The 19,127-nt window shown below is 46.7% G+C and overlaps 1 protein-coding gene across 1 annotated transcript in view; it reads left to right on the top strand.

The window, feature by feature from the left end:
- LOC118096281 (broad substrate specificity ATP-binding cassette transporter ABCG2) overlaps window positions 1-19,127 on the top strand; it is a 33,290-nt gene that overhangs the window by 5,696 nt on the left and 8,467 nt on the right. Inside the window, exons 3-10 of the mRNA XM_035137876.3 lie at window positions 784-843; window positions 3,167-3,281; window positions 4,623-4,775; window positions 5,514-5,671; window positions 7,359-7,510; window positions 13,177-13,302; window positions 14,322-14,587; window positions 16,250-16,332. Coding sequence (XP_034993767.2) covers window positions 784-843; window positions 3,167-3,281; window positions 4,623-4,775; window positions 5,514-5,671; window positions 7,359-7,510; window positions 13,177-13,302; window positions 14,322-14,587; window positions 16,250-16,332 — 1,113 coding nt within the window. The remainder of the gene's footprint in view (window positions 1-783; window positions 844-3,166; window positions 3,282-4,622; window positions 4,776-5,513; window positions 5,672-7,358; window positions 7,511-13,176; window positions 13,303-14,321; window positions 14,588-16,249; window positions 16,333-19,127) is intronic.

The raw sequence follows: 19,127 nt of genomic DNA, 5'->3' as shown, positions 1-19,127 counted from the left end.
ACGATAAAACATCAAACATTAAAAACTTCCCCAAACAGGGCTGCCTTCAGGTGTCTTCTAAAAGTCAGAGAGTTGTTTATTTCCTTGACATCTGGTGGGAGGGCGTTCCACTTAAAAGCATTCTAAAAATATTTTACATATTTTCAAATATACAGGCAGGGCAAGTGCCGAATTTATGTATAGGCTAAGTAGACTGAAGCCTAGGGCGTCTAAGTCTAGGGCACTTCGCCAGCCTGCCTGCTCCCCAGTGCCACAGTCTTCCCTCTCCCAAAATTGTAAACCCAAGACTTCAGACAAGGGCAGGGCAACTCAGGCCCAAGAACTATGAGACTCAGGGCTAGCCAGTGGCGCCCAATTTGAAACAGTGGGGCGCAACTTGATTTTTTTTTTTGGTAGGGCCCCAGTTCACAACCAAAGTCTGCAAAATCTTATAGATACAGTATAAATAAAATCCATCTAGATTCCCCTGGTGCAGGGGCCCCCTTAGGAGTGGCCTGCGGGGCCCAATTTGGCCCAATTGCTCCAATTGCCTTAAGAATCCAGATTCAACACCAAATATAGGATTTCACAAACACCTGCGGGCAGGTGGAGGAATCAAATTATGAGCAGAATAATAGCAGGTAAACCATTTATATCACCAACAATTGCAGAATGGAAATTTCTGTAACAAAAAGTTGGTGTGACAGAAGACATGGGGAAAGGATCTGATGTCATTATGCCACATAGATCAGGCAGGAAACTATTGATAAACTGAACCTCCTTTTTATTTATTTTTATTTCTAGTGGCATCATGAGGCCAGGCATGAATGCTATCCTGGGACCAACAGGAAGCGGCAAATCTTCGTGAGTATCTCTTGAGGCCAAATTCCAAGTGGTGTGGGAAATCTGTTATCAGAAAGTTTTGGTTTTTGAAATTATTGTTATTTAATTAGCAGCTACTAGCACATGCTTTGAAGATGGGTGAGAGTTTTCCTTTCTCTGTCGATACCTCTTGCCCAGAAGCCTGTCCCCACCCCCTGCTTATGGAACGGAGAGCAGTTTTGGGGAAGAGGCTTAAGAAAGAAGAAGGGTCCGGGAAAGAAAGGATTACAAATCTTATCTCCCTTCCAGATATACTTCCTCAGGTTTCAAAGCAAGCCTGTGAAGCTGTGAATTGGCTTTAAAATCCTAATTGCATATAAATTGTGCTTGAAGAGTGCTATTTGAAGTCACATGTAATTGGGGGTGCCATTTGAAAGGGGGGTCAGGGTGTCTGTGCTTTAAACAACCTCATACCCCCCAACATTTCTCCAATGAAAATAGGGATGCCCTATTCTGTTGTTGTTGTTGTTGTTGTTGTTGTTGTTGTTGTTGTTGTTGTTTACACCCCACCCATCTGACCGGGTTGCCCCAACCTCTTTGGGCAGCTTCCAACATATATATATATATATATATATATATATATATATATATATATATATGTGTGTGTGTGTGTGTGTGTGTGTGTGTGTGTGTGTGTGTGTGTGTATGTATGTATATAAACAAAATAAAACATTAAACATTAGAAAACTTCCCTATATAGGGCTGCCTTCCAATGGTTTGGGGGTTGGATAACTCCATAATCTCCAACATTTCTACGATGAAAATGGGGGCGTCCTAAGGAAAAGCGGGACATTCGAGGATCAAATCAGAAACTGGGACGGCTTCTGTAAATCCAGGAATGCATAGCTGCCAAGTCTCCCGTTTCCCCCGGGAAATACCCGTTTTTCCAGCTGTTCCTAGCTGAAAAAACTGATTTTTTTGTTTTTCCCAGGTTTATTCTGGCGCGACAGCCATTTTGGAACTGGGCGGAGCATGCTCAGAAGCGACTTTTGATGCTGCTCTGCCCAGTTCCAAAATGGCTGCAGTGCGACTTCTGGCGCGGCGGCCATTTTGGAACTGGGCAAAGCAGCATCAAAAGTCACTTCTGAGCATGCTCCGCCCAGTTCCAAAATGGCGGCAGCGCTACTTCCGGTCTGCTATTTCCGGCCCGATCCCTTATTTCTCTGATAGCAACTTGGCAGGTATGTGAATGTCCCTGGAAAATAGGGACAGAAGACAAAAAGAAAGTAAGGCTTTTCTCAGCTGCAGATACAGCGATGGCAGCACCAACACAGCTGCTGAATTTCTTCTTGTGCAGTAACGGCGCAAAAGGAGCCCTGCCAGACCAAAGTATTGGCACCGCTACTTATTCATAGCAATAATCCACTACAGTGGTACCTTGGTTTGCAACCGTGATCCATTCCGGAGGTCCGTTTGTAAACCAAAACAGGTTGTAACCCAAGGCGTGCTTTCACCAATGGGGCCTCCCCAAAAAATTTGTTCGCAATCCAAAAAAAATGGGTTGTACTGTAATCCAAAAAAAAGGTTGCAAACCGGGACACACGCTTCCAGGTTTGACGTGTTTGTAATCCAAAACGTATGCAAACCAAGACGTATGCAAACCAAGGTACCACTGTAATAACCTGTTTCTCCAATGTTCCCTTTAAGAGCATCATTTGCTTGCTTTCCAGTGGGCTTCCTTAGCACAAGATTTGAATTCCTCATTGGTTCATTCCATATGAATATTTTTTTTTTTTTTGCTTATCAGTTTTTTTTTTTAGAGTGAGAATGCCTCTTCCAGAGCTGGTTAGGAATAACACAGTCCTCAGAGTTTGGGTCCAGAAAAAGACCTCGCTGTGTTGTTCATCATTATCCCTGTTGGAAATCGTAGTCTCAAAAGCAGGAGGACTAGACAGAACATTTTACCATCTCTAGCCTCCTAGAGACACGGGTGGTGCTGTGGTCTAAACCACTGAGCCTCTTGGGCTTGCCAATCAGAAGGTCGGCGGTTCGAATCCCCATAACGGGGTGAACACCCGTTCCTCGGTCCCAGCTCCTGCCAACCTAGCAGTTCGAAAGCATGCCAGTCCAAGTAGATAAATAGGTACTGCTCCGGTGGGAAGGTAAACGGCATTTCCATGCACTGCTCTGGTTTCAGTGTTCCGTTGCGCCAGAAGCGGCTTAGTCATGCTGGCCACATCACCCGGCAAAACTGTCTGCGGACAAACGCCAGCTCCCTCGGCCAGTAGAGCGAGATGAGCGCCACAACCCCAGAGTCATTTGTGACTGGACTTAACTCTCAGGGGTCCTTTACCTTTACCTTTAGCCTCCTAGATGTTTTGGCTGCTCGAAAGGATCCTGCCGGCTTGTCGGGGGATGTTCTCATAGATGGTGTCCCACAACCTCCCAATTTCAAGTGCATCTCAGGATATGTAGTTCAGGTGAGTGTCTCAGCCTTTTGGATTTTGATTCTGCTATTATCTGTTTCCACCACCACCCCAGTTCTTGGGGCGATAAGCACCCATCCGCACGACACAGTCAAAGCACTATCATACCACTTCAAATAGCCACAGCTTCCCCCAAAGAATCCTGGGAACTAGAGTTGCTGAGAGCTGTGAGACTCCTCTCCCCCCTCACAGAACTACAATTCCCAGAGTTCCCTTGGAAGAAGGACTGACTTTTGAACCACTTTGAGAACTGTAGCTCTGTGAGGGGAATAAGGGTCTCCTAACTGTCATGACTAAAGTCTTTGAGGGCAGAAACTGGAAAGTGCTAGAAGATTCTAGAAGGTTCATTTCCAATGCAAATATTGTTTTGACTATCTCAAGGTCACACTGAGCCAGGAGAGATAAATTCCTGCACTCGGCGAGCTGCTATCACTCTATCTTACTTTCGTTTGTACCTCGTGTGTTTGATTTTTTTTCCTGAAGTTTTTGTAACAAGCCTTTGTCTTTTAGTACAGTGGTACCTTGGTTCTCAAACTTAATCTGTTCCGGAAGTCCGTTCCAAAACCAAAGCGTTCCAAAACCAAGGCGTGCTTTCCCATAGAAAGTAATGCAAAATGGATTAATCCGTTCCAGACTTTTAAAAACACCCCTAAAACAGCAATTTAACATGAATTTTACTATCTAACGAGACCATTGATCCATAAAATGAAAGCAATAAACAATGTACTGCAGTCACAAAATCAATTAATCAGTAGCTGAACTGGGTTCCACACAGTCGCAAAAACAAAAAAGCCGCAAAAACAAAAATGCAAAATAAATAGCAAAAACAGACAGACCTCAGCGTAACACTGAAAATGGAAGTGTGGCACTCAAAACGGAGCACGTTTGGCTTTCGAAAAAAGTTCGCAAACCGGAACACTTACTTCCGGATTTGCAGTGTTTGGGTTCCAAGTTGTTTGAGTACCAAGGCGTTTGAGAACCAAGGTACCACTGTAAAAGTTTTTTTTCCTTTTGGACCTTTCACTCTGCATGATCTTTTTTTATTTCCTGCAAGACGCTGTCCGTCAATAACAACTCTCAGCATCCTTAACAAACTACAGCTCCCAGGATTCTTAGGGGAGAAGCCATGGCTGTTTAAAATGGTATGATGCTGCTTTGAATTTATAGGGCAGGTGGGGCCTAAACAGAGAGTAGACCCATTAAAATTAATGGGCTTTCTTGAAGTAAGAGTCAGCTGCTAGTCCATTCAGTTTCTGCACTTGGAATGGCAGGGCAGTGGGAAGAAGGATATTCCTTTGCATGTGCTTTCTTACAGTCAAAATATTCTCCCTTCAGGATGATGTTGTCATGGGAACAATGACCGTGAGGGAGAATCTGCTCTTCTCAGCAGCCCTGCGGCTCCCCAACTCTATCAGCTTTCAGGAGAAGGAAGAGCGGGTAGTCCAGATTATCAATGAGCTGGGGCTGAGCAAAGTGGCTGATACTAAGGTGAGCACATCTTGGGGGTAATTTAAAAGGTTTTGCTGATACTGTATTCCCATAGCTGTTAGCACAACCTTAGTGTTAATAGTGTGAGCCTACCCACCCCATGTTAGAGAGAGAGGTTTGGAAGAAGTATCTTTACTCTCTTGTAGCATAGTTAGCACAGTGGCGATTGCTGAAAGCACCTTAAAACTTGGTTAGATTTACTTATGCCTTCATCCACCTTTAAACAACTGTTACCCACAAAATACTTAGGCTAGAATAAATCACAGACAGCTTTCCAAATAAGTGAAGCTTTATACAGTATTCACAGAGTTTTTTTGCAGAAGTTAACAGCAAACAAGTCTCTATCTGCTGGTAGCAAAACAAAGATGAACAAATAACTTAAAAGAAAATGATTTGGTTTCCTTACAAAAAGGATCATGCAATCTTCGGGTTGGAAAAGATGCAGGCTGTAAAATCTCCATTTTAGAGAGATTTTATACACTTGAGCTGGGAGCCATTCCACAGGGCTTCTTGCTTGTTCCAGGAAGAACAAAGAAAAAGAAAAAAGGAGTTGGGGCTGAGGATGCTGAGAGCCTGCTAAGCAACACTCACTGGTTATTTGAGCTCATGGCTCAGGTTAACCCTTTCATGTGCATAAGTGTCAGTAACTTCTCGGCTTGAATACCATAATACCACTTAGAGGTGTTTTTTCCAGTGTCTGATGCATGCTTGGTATGCCTAAATTATTATTTTTTGCAGGTAGGAACTGAACTGATTCGAGGCGTGTCTGGGGGAGAACGGAAGAGGACTAACATAGCAATGGAACTGATCACTGAACCGCCCGTGCTATTCCTAGATGAACCCACCACAGGCCTCGATGCCAGCACTGCCAATGCTGTTCTCCTCCTGCTAAAGAGGTAAGAAGCGCTATCCCTTCTGGAAACCCTTGAAAGTGCTTAAGGATAATGCTAATAATAATTAATAATAATTTTGATTATGAAACAATTTTTCAAAATTGTTTTTGCGGGTCTTTGGGCCGTAATAAAGAATGTGTGTGTAACAACAACAACAACAACAACAACAACAACAACAACAACAACGCCACCTTCACACACATATATATATGTCCTATCATATCTGTCAGGGGGAGGGATTACAGAGAACCCCCCCCCCCTCATCAGAAGCAGCCCGTCTCCAAGCAGTCATGAAAGCGTGGGGTCTGAAGGGGTGAGTCAGAAGACAGAGAAGGAGTGCCAGGGCTCTGGCAGCTCTGGAGAGCCCCTGCTCCACAGGCAGGAAGAGAGAGAGGCGGGAAGGGTGGACAGGAATAAGGCAGACCGTAGACCCTTCCCCCCCCCCGACACCGGTACTGAGGAGGAGGAGAAAGGGGAGGAGATTCACTGTCCCGAGGCTTTTATGTTGGTCAAAGTCGCGAAAAGGGGCAGTGCCGGATTCTGATTCGGAATGAGGAGACATGAAACCAGCAGCTCGTTACACTGTAAATAATGTGCACTAATAAAGACTTTTGAAAGACAAGCATGTGGAAGGTCGTTACTCAGGAGTAGTCATAACAACCCTGACAATACCCTCCAAAATAGGGTCTCCCAGTGCCGGAACTCACCATGAACACCTCTTTTGTTCTCTTATACAGTGGTACCTCACAAGACAAAATTAATTCGTACTGCGAAAATTTCATCTTGCGAGGCACGGTTTCCCATAGGAATGCATTGAAATTTAATTAAAGTGTTCCTATTCGTCTTGCCTCCACACACATACACACAGTCAGAAACAGTACATATTGTACCCGCTTCTCAGCGGGAAGCAGCGGCAGAAAGTGAGAGTGCGGGGCGAGTGGGAGAAAGCGCACCGCGGCGGCGGAGCTGAGGGGGCCGATCCCCGCCGGCTCAGGGCGAGCGCAGCGCGTGGGGTGAGCAGGAAAAAGCGTGCGGCGGCGGCACTGAGGGGGCAGATCCCGGGCCGGCCCAAGGGCGAGCGCAGCACGAGGGGTGAGTGGGAGAAAGCGTGTGGCGGCAGCGCTGAGGGGGCCGATCCCGGGCCGGTAACAGCAGCGGGCGGCAGAGGATCCCAGAGGGCGAGCGTGGCATGGCAGCGAGGGCAGCGAGCAGAAGGGACTTTAATGCGTCTTGCGAAGCACGGCCATAGAAAAATTCGCCTTGCGAGTCACCAAAAAAATCGCAAAATGCTTTCGTCTTGCGAGTTTTCCGTTGCGCGAGGCATTCGTCTTGCGAGGTACCACTGTAATGGCAATGGCGCCCACCTGAGAGGTGCCAGAACTGTGTTCCAGCAAGTCCCGGCTGGGAAAAAAACCCCTGGGGACACCCTACTCCATACACCCTCTAACATTTCTCCAGTGAAAATAGGGACATCCTTACGATCTTAAGGCGCTGTTCAAGGAGTCCCCAGGTGGTCTGCAATACAGGCACTGAGAAACCCAACCTTGCTTAACGTCAGAAAGGCGTCAGCATCCTGTTTGTAAATTTAAGGCCTGGGCGCAGCTGTAGAACTTGCATGGTTTGCGTTTTTTGCAATCGTCCTCCCTCACCGAGAGTGCTAAAACTTAAAAGGTGTGGCTTTTCACCCTAGGCTCTCCAGAAGAGGCAGAACCATCATTTTTTCCATCCACCAACCTCGCTATTCCATCTTCAAGCTTTTCGATAGTTTGACGTTGCTGGCTTTGGGGAAGGTACTCTATCACGGGCCCGCAAAGGAAGCCCTGGGATATTTCCTGTCTATTGGTAAGTTTGCTCTTGTTATTATAAGAGTTTGTCGGCGCCGGAATGTCAGCGAAACTCACCAGAGCAGGGATTAGGAAACTCCAGGGGCACACTGAAGCTTTTGAAGACAACCGAGAGCTGCCATTGCACAGAGACTTCATGTCAAGATCAAGGCTCGCCTCTGAGACCCTTGCTTGCCTTGCACAGAGACTTCTGGGGCTGTCTCTGTCTTGGCTTCTTTGGCTGACAATGGGCGCTTCCAGACAAGCCTTTTAATGGGCATTTGCCATGTCTCCTTTACATAATGGTATGGGGATTCCAGGAAATAGCACAAGCCAATTGGGATTCTTCCATTCTCAGTCTTTCTTCTTGCCACAAAAAAAAAAAAAACAACCCCAAATAAACCCTGAAGGAGGAAAAGAGCAGGTTAGCACTCTTTGCAGGTGTGAACAGGATAAATTATGATGAAGGCATAGTGAGATTTGCCCCCTAGGGAAGGAGGCTGCTGTCGTGTTGGGGATTGCCCTCTCTGTTGTTAGTAGCTCTGAACACACACACACAAACACACACACACACACACACTGAATCCAAATGTACAGAATTGGTTCACCTTGCTTTTGTTCCTCTGGTGTCAAAATTAAGCATAGAATCATAGTGTTGTAGAGCTGAAAGAGACCCCTAAGGCAGTGAGAGCTTCCTTACATCCCACAACGTCTCTCGTCTTCCAACCACCTTTGCACACTATGCAAAGAATTGCTGGTGCCGCCATTAGTCCAGCCAGAAGATTATTGCACGCCCAGCGGGTAGGGCAGTCTATAGAGGAGGCTGTGGCACTGGTGCCCACTTGAAAATGCCCAAGGCCACTGTTTGAGGGAAGCTACACTATTGTATCTCTCCCTTACTCGCCTTTGCTTGTGTGCAAAAGTTATTTGCTAGGAGAGAATAGGAAGCTGGGTATGTTTAGCCTGGAGAAGAGAAGGTTAAGGGGTGATATGATAGCCATGTTCAAATATATAGAAGGATGTCATATAGAGGAGGGAGAAAGGTTGTTTTCTGCTGCTCCAGAGAAGCGGACACGGAGCAATGGATTCAAACTACAAGAAAGAAGATTCCACCTAAACATTAGAAAGAACTTCCTGACAGTAAGAGCTGTTCGGCAGTGGAATTTGCTACCAAGGAGTGTGGTGGAGTCTCCTTCTTTGGAGGTCTTTAGGCAGAGGCTTGACAGTGATGGCGAACCTTTTAGAGACCGAGTGCCCAAACTGCAACCCAACACCCACTTATTTATCGCAAAGTGACGACAAGGCAATTTCACCTGAATTGGGGCATAATCTGCAGTGGCTGTCACTTCTCTGACTCCTATTTAGCCCTTAAGAAAGAAGTACCTGGTTACCATATTGCATTGTATCTGGGGAATTTGTGTGAAGTCTAGGCAAGCCCTCTGCATTGAAAGAAAAGATGCTTATAGATCAGGCATCCCCAAACTGCGGCCCTCCAGGTGTTTTGGCCTACAACTCTCATGATCCCTAGCTAACAGGACCAGTGGTTGGGGAAGATTGGAATTGTAGTCCAAAACATCTGGAGGGCCGAAGTTTGGGGATGCCTGATATAGATCTTTTTGCCGTTCATTAACCCAACAATTACCCATTCTCAGCACCGTTGTTTGCCTTCACCACAAGACCAGGTTTGTCTTCTCTATGAAGGCAGCCCTGTTTAGGGAGGCTTTTAATCTTTAATCGGTTATTTTATTCTTCTGTTGGAAGCCGCCCAGAGTGGCTGGGGAAACCCAGCCAGATGGGCGGGGTATAAATAATAATAATATTATTATTATTATTATTATTATTATTATTATTATTAGAGGTACTTGTCTTCTCTGTTAGGATAAAATACTTGTTTCTGCAGCAGCTGGAGCAGCTTTTAGAGAAAACAAATTCCAACAATGTTTTCCCCGCTCCCTTGCCCGGCCCCGACCGGCCGCAGGCGCACCCTCAGCTACTACACTTGGTTGAGGTCTGTAAAAAAAGGACACCGGGAAGTGGGAGGTGATCATGGAGTGGCGAGACCGATGGGGCCCAGAGCCCCGGTGCCGGGTGAGGGGCGACGAGGACGAGGAGGAGCTTGGCTACCCGGGGGCACTACCCTCTCAGGGGTTTTGCCGACGGCCTCCCCTTTCCCTGCACGCCCGCCAGCTGTGCCCCGTCAACCATATGGCTGGGGGGGGGGCGTGCAGCTTCCTTCCCAAGCCTCCACAGGAGAACGATCCCCGCAGAGGCTTGGGAAAAGGTCGACAACTCTGAGCAATGGGGGGGGGGGGTGCCAGAGGGATCTTTGCACCACGGCGCCAGATATGCTTAAGAGGGCCCTGACCCGGGCTTGGAACAATGTGGCTTCTTGAAGCTCGCCAGCGATGCCATCCTCCCCTGCTGGCTCCCACATGATGTGCCCTGCCCCGGGCCTCCCATTGGCCCCGGCCGGAGGGTGTGTAAAACCTCAGCCTCGCAGCAGGAAGAGGAGGAAGGCAGTTGCTCGGCTGCCCAAGCTGGGCTGAGGACTTGACGCGCCACCCTCACCTTCTGCCAGCTCTGTGCTGGGGCGACGGCACACATGCCCACAGAGGGGGCTTTGAGTGCCCACAGAGAGGGTTTTCCACCACTGCCCTAGGGTCATCTAGTCCAACCCCCTGCAACATGAGCCAGAAAGGGTACATTTGTGTGTGCGGACCCTTTAACCTTCCCCAAGACTCAAATTTTAGGTTTGGTTTTTGGCAGAATTTAGGCCACAACTTTATTGATTGCAATCAAGGGAGTGGTTGCATAGGCTCTGGTTCAACTAGCTCCCTGCACCCTTGCAGGCAGCACTGACCCAGGGCACACCGTAGGTCAGCCTTGGGTAAACACCCGGCATAGTAGAAGGCGGTTTCCAGTCAGTCCACCTGCCAGATGCCCCCCTGGACTCTGGCTCCGGGCACAACCCCTCTCGGGGAAGACCAACCAAGAGTCCCTGGATTCCTTTAACGGAATACCCATCGCATAGGGATGGCCAGACCGCTCTGCCACCCCTATCACCTGAACCAAAGTCTATCCTCAACCTTACAAGTTGTGACAATTTGCTACTTGGCAGGCGAAACCCAAATGGCACCAGCCAATCAGCGAAGTGGGGAAAATTCCTGCCGTGCCCCTGTCCCAACGACAGGCGACACATGACGGCATAGCAAGGTCATGTGTGCAAGCCCTAAATATAGGGAGAGGTGGGCGGGTGTTCCGATGCACTGGCCCAAAAGAGGAAACTCAGGGACACGTGCATGGGCTTAAATAGAGGTCCCTCGATCGCTTTGACTGGCGTCCCTCTGGCCCAATTGCACCCAGGATTGAGGGACCTACAATAGGGTGTTGTGGCTATCCAAACGTTCCCACCCACAACACAGGGTCTGGTTGCCAGGTCACACCGCAACACATACCCTCTTGTTAGGGAGGACCCGGTTTATCAGGTGGGCTTGACAATGTGGGTGTGCCTGCCCTGATGACACGCCTATCAGCGCATGGAATGAACAATCATAGGAAAAGAGGCACGCACACACCAGCTTCCATAGCACACTTAGATATCTAGCCTCACCTGTGTGTTCAGGTGTGTCTTATATGGGTTGAATACAACTCCCTATTCCATCCTTAAGTAAAGAAGTTGGGTTTCCAGGATACAAGTTGGGGCTTAAGAGTTCTGGCATCATTTCTCAGCTCTGAATAACAGTTTCTATTTATTTATTCATTTATTATTAGAACTACAATTTATTACCTGCCGTTTACGCCAAGGTTCCGAGGCAGGAAACATTTGATGTTAGTCTCGTTCATACCTGTGTTAAACCAATTTGCTTAGAAGTCTCATTTGTTACATAAATGTCTCTGGAATGCAGCTTTGGTGACTCACTTCTTCACCTGTGTTGTTGGGGAAAGACCACTCCCATCGAGGTAGACAGGTGCTAGCAGTGGGGAAGTACAACGTCCACAAAATGTTCAATTTGACATAACTTACTCGATTGATTGATTGATTGATTGATTGATTTTCAGTGCCGCTGAATTCATTTCAGGCTCGGAATTATGAATCTCAAAGCAGCTTACCAACAATATGAATCTCAAAGCAGCTTACCAACAATAAATAACGACATAATAGGTAGAGCATGAGACTCTTAATCTCAGGGTTGTAGGTTCAAGTCCCACATTGGGTAAAGGATTCTTGCATTGCAGAGGGTTGGACTAGATGATCCTCAGGGTCCCTTCCAACTCTATCATTCTATGATTCCATGATCACAAATGCAGGATAAATCATATAAAATAATTAGCAAATCCTCAATAAAAACAATCTATCAAACACTAGTAACAAAGCAGCAACTGAAAAAACAAGCTAAACATCACAACTACAGCAAAACAAATCAATATGGCATTTATAATCTGTAAAACAATAACAACAACATTAACAAAATAGCAACTTTGAAAAAAAAATAGCTAAGTACTGTTAAGTTCATACAAACACTCTCCATGCCCCCCATGACTCATAACTTAAAATTTAAAAGTTAATTAAAAATATTCAGGCATTTGGATGTCCACTTTGTGTGTGTGCTAGAGTTGAGCTTCTGTCACTGAAGTTTAAATATTGCAATACATTACACCCAATCAAATGAAGTTTTTTTTTTTAACCCACTACCACCCCTAAAAATTAAATGTTAATTCCTACTCCGAAGAGACAAAAACCCCTCTGAAAATGCCTGGGGATGACCCGCAGTTAAGAAACTGACATTTTAAGAACATTTAACCATTTGAGCTAGTTAGACAGCTTAAAACACTTCACTCCCTCCCTCTCTCTCTTTTTTGAGTTTAATTTTTAAATTAAAATACTGTTTTACATTTGTTCACTTAAACAACCTTAAAATATCAATGACATAGTTCATTTTCCACAACATAAATCCCTGTATATTTTACATAAACTAAACCATTCAGTATTCCATTATTACATTCATCAAAACTTATTTACACTATTGAATTTATCTTAATGCTGCCCACGTTTTCAAATGTATGCCATTTTCCTCCATATATTCAATCAACATTTTCCAGTCTTCTTTAAACATATGTTCTTCTTATTCTCTTATTCTATATGTTAGGGCCGCAAGCTGCAAATATTCCATCAGTTTAAGTTGCCAATCTTTCTTAGTTGGGACTTCACTCGTTTTCCATTTTGGGGCTAACAAAACACAAGCTGCAGTAGTGGCATACATAAATAACCTTTTCCGACACTTGGGAATTTCCGTCTGAGTTATTCCCAACAAAAAGAACTCTGGTTTTTTTTGGGGGGGGGAGTACTTTTAACAATTTTTTCAGTTGTGAATTATTTCCCAATATATTTGTACCTTGGTTTTCGAACAGCTTGGTTCTCGAACATTTTGGCTCCAGGTCGCTGCAAACCCGGAAGTGACTGTTCCGGTTTGCAAACCGTTTTTGGAAGCCAAACGTCCAACGATTGGCTGCAGGAGCTTTAGTTTCTGAACGTTTTGGAAGTCGAACGGACTTCTGGAATGGTTTCCATTCGACTTCCAAGGTACGACTCTACTCTTTTACCCTTTTACAGGTCCACCACAAATGAAAGAACGTGCCCTCAGTCTCATTACATCTCCAACACTGACTCTCTTTCTCTCTTTAAAGGGTATGAGTGTGAGCCTTTCAATAACCCAGCTGACTTCTTCCTGGATGTGATCAATGGCGACTCCACGGCTGTAACTGCAAGCAAATGCGGTCAGAAACTGAAGGCCGACAATCAGGAGCACATGGGTGAGAAGCTGACATTGGGGGAGGTTTTTGATCACCACTGGGGATCTAGTACAGTGGTACCTCCGGTTGTGAACGGGATCCGTTCCAGAGGTCCGGCCGCATCCCAAGGAATTTGCATCCAGAGGACCACTTCTGAGCATGTGTGCAGCGCAGCTTAGCACTTCTGCACATGTGTGCGGCACGTAGAGCGTTTCTGCACATGCGCGCGGCACATATAGCACTTCTGCGCATGCGCGAGTGGCGAAACCCAGAAAAATGCTTCTGGGTTTGCCACTGAAAAGCATTCTATTATATACAGTGGTACCTCAGGTTACAACCACAATTGGTTCCGGAAGTCTGTACTTAACCTGAAGCGAACTTTCCCATTGAAAGTAATGGAAAGTGGATTAATCCGTTCCAGACGGGTCCGTGAAGTACTCAACCTGAAGCGTACTTAACCCGAAGTATGAGTGTAATTGGTTCTGGAAGTCTGTACTTAAACTGAAGCGTACTTAACCTGAAGCGAACTTTCCCATTGAAAGTAATGGAAAGTGAATTAATCCGGTCCAGATGGGTCCGCGGTGTTTGTAAACCGAGGCGGTTGTAAACCGAGGCGGTTGTAAACCGAGGTATGACTGTAGTCCTTAAAAGGGGGGGAGACGCGGGTGGCGCTGTGGTCTAAACCACAGAGCCTAGGGCTTGCCGATCAGAAGGTTGGCGGTTCGAATCCCTGCAACAGGGTGAGCTCCCATTTTTCAGTCCCAGCTCCTGCCCACCTAGCACGTCAAAGTGCAAGTTAGGTACTGCTCCAGTGGGAAGGTAAATGGCGTTTCTGTGCTCTGCTCTGGTTCGCCAGAAGCAGCTTAGTCACGCTGGCCACATGACCCGGAAGCTGTCTGCGGACAAACGCCGGCTCCCTCGGCCTGTAGAGAGAGATTAGCACTGCAACCCCAGAGTCGTCCGCGATTGGACCTAACGGTCAGGGGTACCTTTACCTTTAAAAAACGGGGAGTGGGGTTCCCTTTTTGTTTTTTTCCCAGAGACCAGTAATGAAAATGGCATGGAAGAGGAAGGTGTGGAGAAGACACTGGTGGACTCCTTGCACGAGAAATACATCAGCTCCAGCCAGTACAAGAGCATGATGGAGCAGCTGAAGAAATATGAAAATCTCCACGGGATCTCTCAGAAGAAGCCGAGGCCCATGAATCAAGTGACCTATGCGAACGGCTTCTTCACTCAGCTCTACTGGGTGTCTCAGCGCTCCCTCAAAAACCTCATCCGAAATCCCCAAGCTTCTGTGGCGCAAGTAAGGAGCAGAACCGTCTGCTAATGTGGAACTCTCAAGTGGGAATGTCTGGTGCATCCAGAAACTTGTCATAGCAGGGTGCTTGTGGCTGGAGGTCCTAGTCTAAAAACCATATTCCTTCCTTGGGGTCAGCTGGCTTCACAGGCCCTCCAAGGGTCCTTATATTCCAGGGACAGTCCCGGATTTGCAGAAGCCGTCCCGGTTTCTGATTTGATCCCGGAATGTCCCGCCTTTCCTTAGGATGTCCCTATTTTCATCGGAGAAATGTTGGATGGTATGGTAGGACATTCCTGTTTTTATTGGAGGGTATGGAGTTATGTGACCTCCCGAGCCAAGGAGATAAGTAACTCTACAACCTTTAGAAGACATCTGAAGGCAGCCCTGTAGAGAGAAGTTTTTTAATGTTTAATGTTTTATTATGTTTTTATATACAGTGGTGCCTCGCTAGACGAATTTAATTCGTTCCACAGGTCTTTGCTTATAACGAAAAATTCGTCTAGCGAATCCCATAGGAATGCATTGAATTTTTTTTGAATTTTTTTGCCCATAGGAACGCATTAATTGAATTTCAATGCATTCCTATGGGAAACCGCAATTCGCTAGACGAATTTTTCGTAAAATGCATTCGTCTAGCGAGGCAACCTCCGCTAGAAAAAACCTTTCATTAAGCGGAAATTTCGTTAAGCAGGGCATTCGTTAAGCGAGGCACCGCTGTATGTTGGAAGCTGCTCAGAGGGGCTGGGGCAAGCCAGCCAGATAGGCAGGGTATATAATAATAATAATAATAATAATAATAATAATAATAATAATAATAATAATAATAATAGAAGATGTCTCGATTTTCATTGGAGAAATGTTGGAGGGTATGGCTTCAGCGACACTGAACTGACCTTAAAAAGAAATATTCTAACTCGGCTGGTTGGTTTTAACTGTTTTTTGGATTCAAACATATTCAGTAAGCCCACAACTTATACGCATTTGACCTGTGCGCATTCAGCTGTACATGGCAAAAAATTACAAAAAAAATTAACGGGGATGGGGTTCCAGGAAAAGCACTTTGGCAATCCCACCCAGTCTTGACTACATGTGATTTTGACTTTTGGCACGATCCCCAGAATGTAACTCCAGTGTAAGCTGTGGGCTCACTGTATTGGCAAATCCAACTTGGGAGGTCCTGCACAACTAACCCCCTTCCTCAAAAGACTGGACTGTTTGCAGCAAGGAAAGTGATGGGGAAAGTACACTGGAAAGGGTAGGTAGGGTTGCCATATGGCAGAAGTGACGTGTGAGGGGGGGGGAGGAATTCTGGATTTTCGCGTTTCCCCCCAGAAAAAGCTCAACAACCTTGGGGTTTTTCTAAGACAAGCCCAACAACTTTGGGGATTTTCTTTATTTAAAAAAAGGACAACAATTTGTTTGTGCCAGATTTTCATTTCTTGAAAAGTGGGAACCCTGACAGAGGACTTTGCTGCATAATTGTGTTCCTATTTATCTATGGTGATATAAAACATTTGGTGAACTTGAAGCCTTGCACATTCTTTCATCAAGAGAACTAATTCCGAGCCTGTGAATATCATTGCCTTCCTTTGTTTGTTTTGCTCAGGGTGGTCAGATACCCTTTGACCGTTGCATTCTGTCGCTTTTTCCTTTCCCACATTCCAGGTCCTTGTGACAGTTGTCCTGGCACTGATTGTGGGGGCCATTTTCTTTGGTGTAAAACTTGATCAAAGCGGCATTCAAAACCGGTAATTACTGATGCTTTTGTCAAGGTTTATTTTCCATCATATCATTGTTATTATTTTTTAAATAATTTTTATTAGTTTTACATATAATCACATTATGTAACATCATTTCCTCTTGTTATATCTCTTCCCTCCCTCCCGGCTAATGGTTTACAAAATTAATTTTTGCATCTTTGCATTTTACTTCCTTTCCTATTCTTGTTATAAAGGTAAAGGGACCCCTGAGCATTAGGTCAAGTCGTGACCGATTCTGGGGTTGTGGCGCTCATCTCGCATTATTGGCCGAGGGAGCCAGCGTATAGCTTCCAGGTCATGTGGCCAGCATGACAAAGCCGCTTCTGGCAAACCAGAGCAGCACATGGAAACGCCGTTTACCTTCCCGTCGGAGTGGTACCTATTTATCTACTTGCACTTTGACGTGCTTTCGAACTGCAGGAGCTGGGACCGAGCAACGGGAGCTCACCCCGTCGCAGGGATTCGAACCGCCGACCTTCTGATCGGCAAGCTCTAGGCTCTGTGGTTCATCCCACAGCGCCACCTGCGTCCTTATTCTTGTTATACCATTACCTAAAATATTAAATGACTCGACCTGAATAGGTAGCAATTTCATCTAACAAATCTTCTGATATCCCTACTAGTGATGTTCATTGCTTACAGTTGTCTTTCAAATATAATATGAATTTATTCCAATCTTTTTGGAATGCTTGACCTCGTTGGTTCTGGATTCTTCCCATCAGCTGCGCCAGTTCTGCGATGCCCATCAATTTCACCTGCCACTCTTCTTTCGTTGATACTTCATGTTGTTTCCATTTGGGGGCTAACAAAATTCTTGCCGCAGTTGTTGCATATAAAAAGTTTTTTTTTGTCTTGTCTTGGTATCTCTTTACCCACTATACCCAATAAGAAACCTTCTGGGTTTTTTTTAACAAAAGTGTTTTTAAACATTTTCTTTAACTCATTATATATCATTTCCCAGTAAGCCTTTGCCTCTATTTTCCATCCTATCAAATGCTGGGCTCACCAGGGGCAGCTCCAGAAAGCTGGCAACCGGTGGGCCATTGCAAGAATGGAATGGCTGGACTAGATGGGCCATTGGCCTTATCCAGCACTGCCTTTCTTATGTTCTTAAGGGATTGTAGATAGGATCCCCAGGTGGTCTACTTATGTCTTTATGTATCAACAACAGTGATGTGTGAACAAAGTTTTTTACTCTGCCCTACAAGACAATACTGGTTGTCTATTACAAAAGGACAAATATTTACAAGGGCTCACAAAAGCCTTGGGTCAGGCCCTGCGAAAGGCTCTTACAAGGTCTGGGGGCAAAATGTTCCTTTGAGCCTCTCTCTTCTTTGAACCTTTGCACCTTCATACGAAGACCATTATTTTCTTCACTTTGGGAGTGTTGTAGCTGAGACTTCTCCATATGGAATTCCACCTCCCCAAAAGGGCTAAAGTTGAATTCCTGGAATCTTAGGCTTTTAAAGGAAGTTAAGTTTCTAGCAGGTGGCGCTGTGGTCTAAACCACAGAGCCTAGGGCTTGCTGATCGGAAGGTCGGCGGTTCGAATCCCCACGACGGGGTGAGCTCCCGTTGCTCGGTCCCTGCTCCTGCCAACCTAGCAGTTCAAAAGCACGTCAAAGTGCAAGTAGATAAATAGGTACCACTCCGACAGGAAGGTAAACAGCGTTTCAGTGCGCTGCTCTGGTTTGCCAGAAGCGGCTTAGTCATGCTGGCCACATGACCCGGAAGCTGTCTGCGGACAAACGTCGGCTCCCTCTGCCTATAGAGCGAGATGAGTGTGCAACCCCAGAGTCGTCCGCGACTGGACCTAACGGTCAGGGGTGCCTTTACCTTAGTTTCTAGCAGCGGTGTCGCTAGCTGCAGGGGTGGGGGAAGGGGTGCAGTGGGTGTGGGCTACCTGGGTGTCACCACTGAGAGGGTGACAAAATGCCAGGCTGCACTCACCGCGGCGCCTGCAGCACGCCGAAGCCACGCATCCCTCCTGGGAGAGACACGGTGGCTTGGACGCACGCTGCCCAAATGGTCCGCCCGCTGCCTCCCCACAGCTGTAGGGCAGCTGAGAGGGAGGAGGCAGGCAGACTCCAGAGGCCCCACAGTGCACCCCGCCCCTATGGGCGACTCGCCTCGCCCCACCCCTAGGGGCAGCTTGCCCCGCCCCTGGGTGTGCCGCCCCAGGCACCTGAGCCGCTACCTCTGCCGCTGGCTAGCTGCTCCAGCCCACGGAGTGGCGCACATGCCATGTACCCGGGGGTGGGGCGAGCCACCCACAGGGGCGGCATTGCAATCCGCCCAGGGGGGCCGCACGGTGAGCCGCCCAGGGGGGCGCTGCAGCGAGCTTCCCACGGAGTCCGCCTGGCAGACGCAAGCCCCACACTGCCGTTTCGGGCAGCGCGGGGCCCGAGCCACTGCGTCAGTCCCAGGAGAGGCACGGTGGCTCGAGGAGCACGCTGCAGGCCAGGCACTACAGTAAGTGCCACCCCCCAGTGTGTGCCATTTTGTCACACCCCTCAAGGATGACACCCGGGGTGGACTGTACCCACTGCACCACCACCCCTTCCTACGCCTCTGGTTTGTAAGCCTCTTTAAGGCATGTGAAAATATGTAGATGATATGTTCAAAAATTTCATGTGCTCGGGGAATGGTGCTTCTTTGTACTGCATCGCTCCCTCTGTATTCGGAGGGCGTCTTATTTTAATCTTCTTTACTGTATTATTATTATTTATTAAATATCTATACCGCCCTATACCCACAGGTCTCAGAGTGGTTCATTTTAATCTT

This window comes from Zootoca vivipara, chromosome 5 (assembly GCF_965207765.1).
Source record: "Zootoca vivipara chromosome 5, rZooViv2.hap1.1, whole genome shotgun sequence".
Classification (NCBI taxonomy): Eukaryota; Metazoa; Chordata; class Lepidosauria; order Squamata; family Lacertidae; genus Zootoca; species Zootoca vivipara.
The sequence above is the reverse complement of the archived record's forward strand: the minus strand, read 5'-3'. Positions and strand labels throughout refer to the sequence as shown.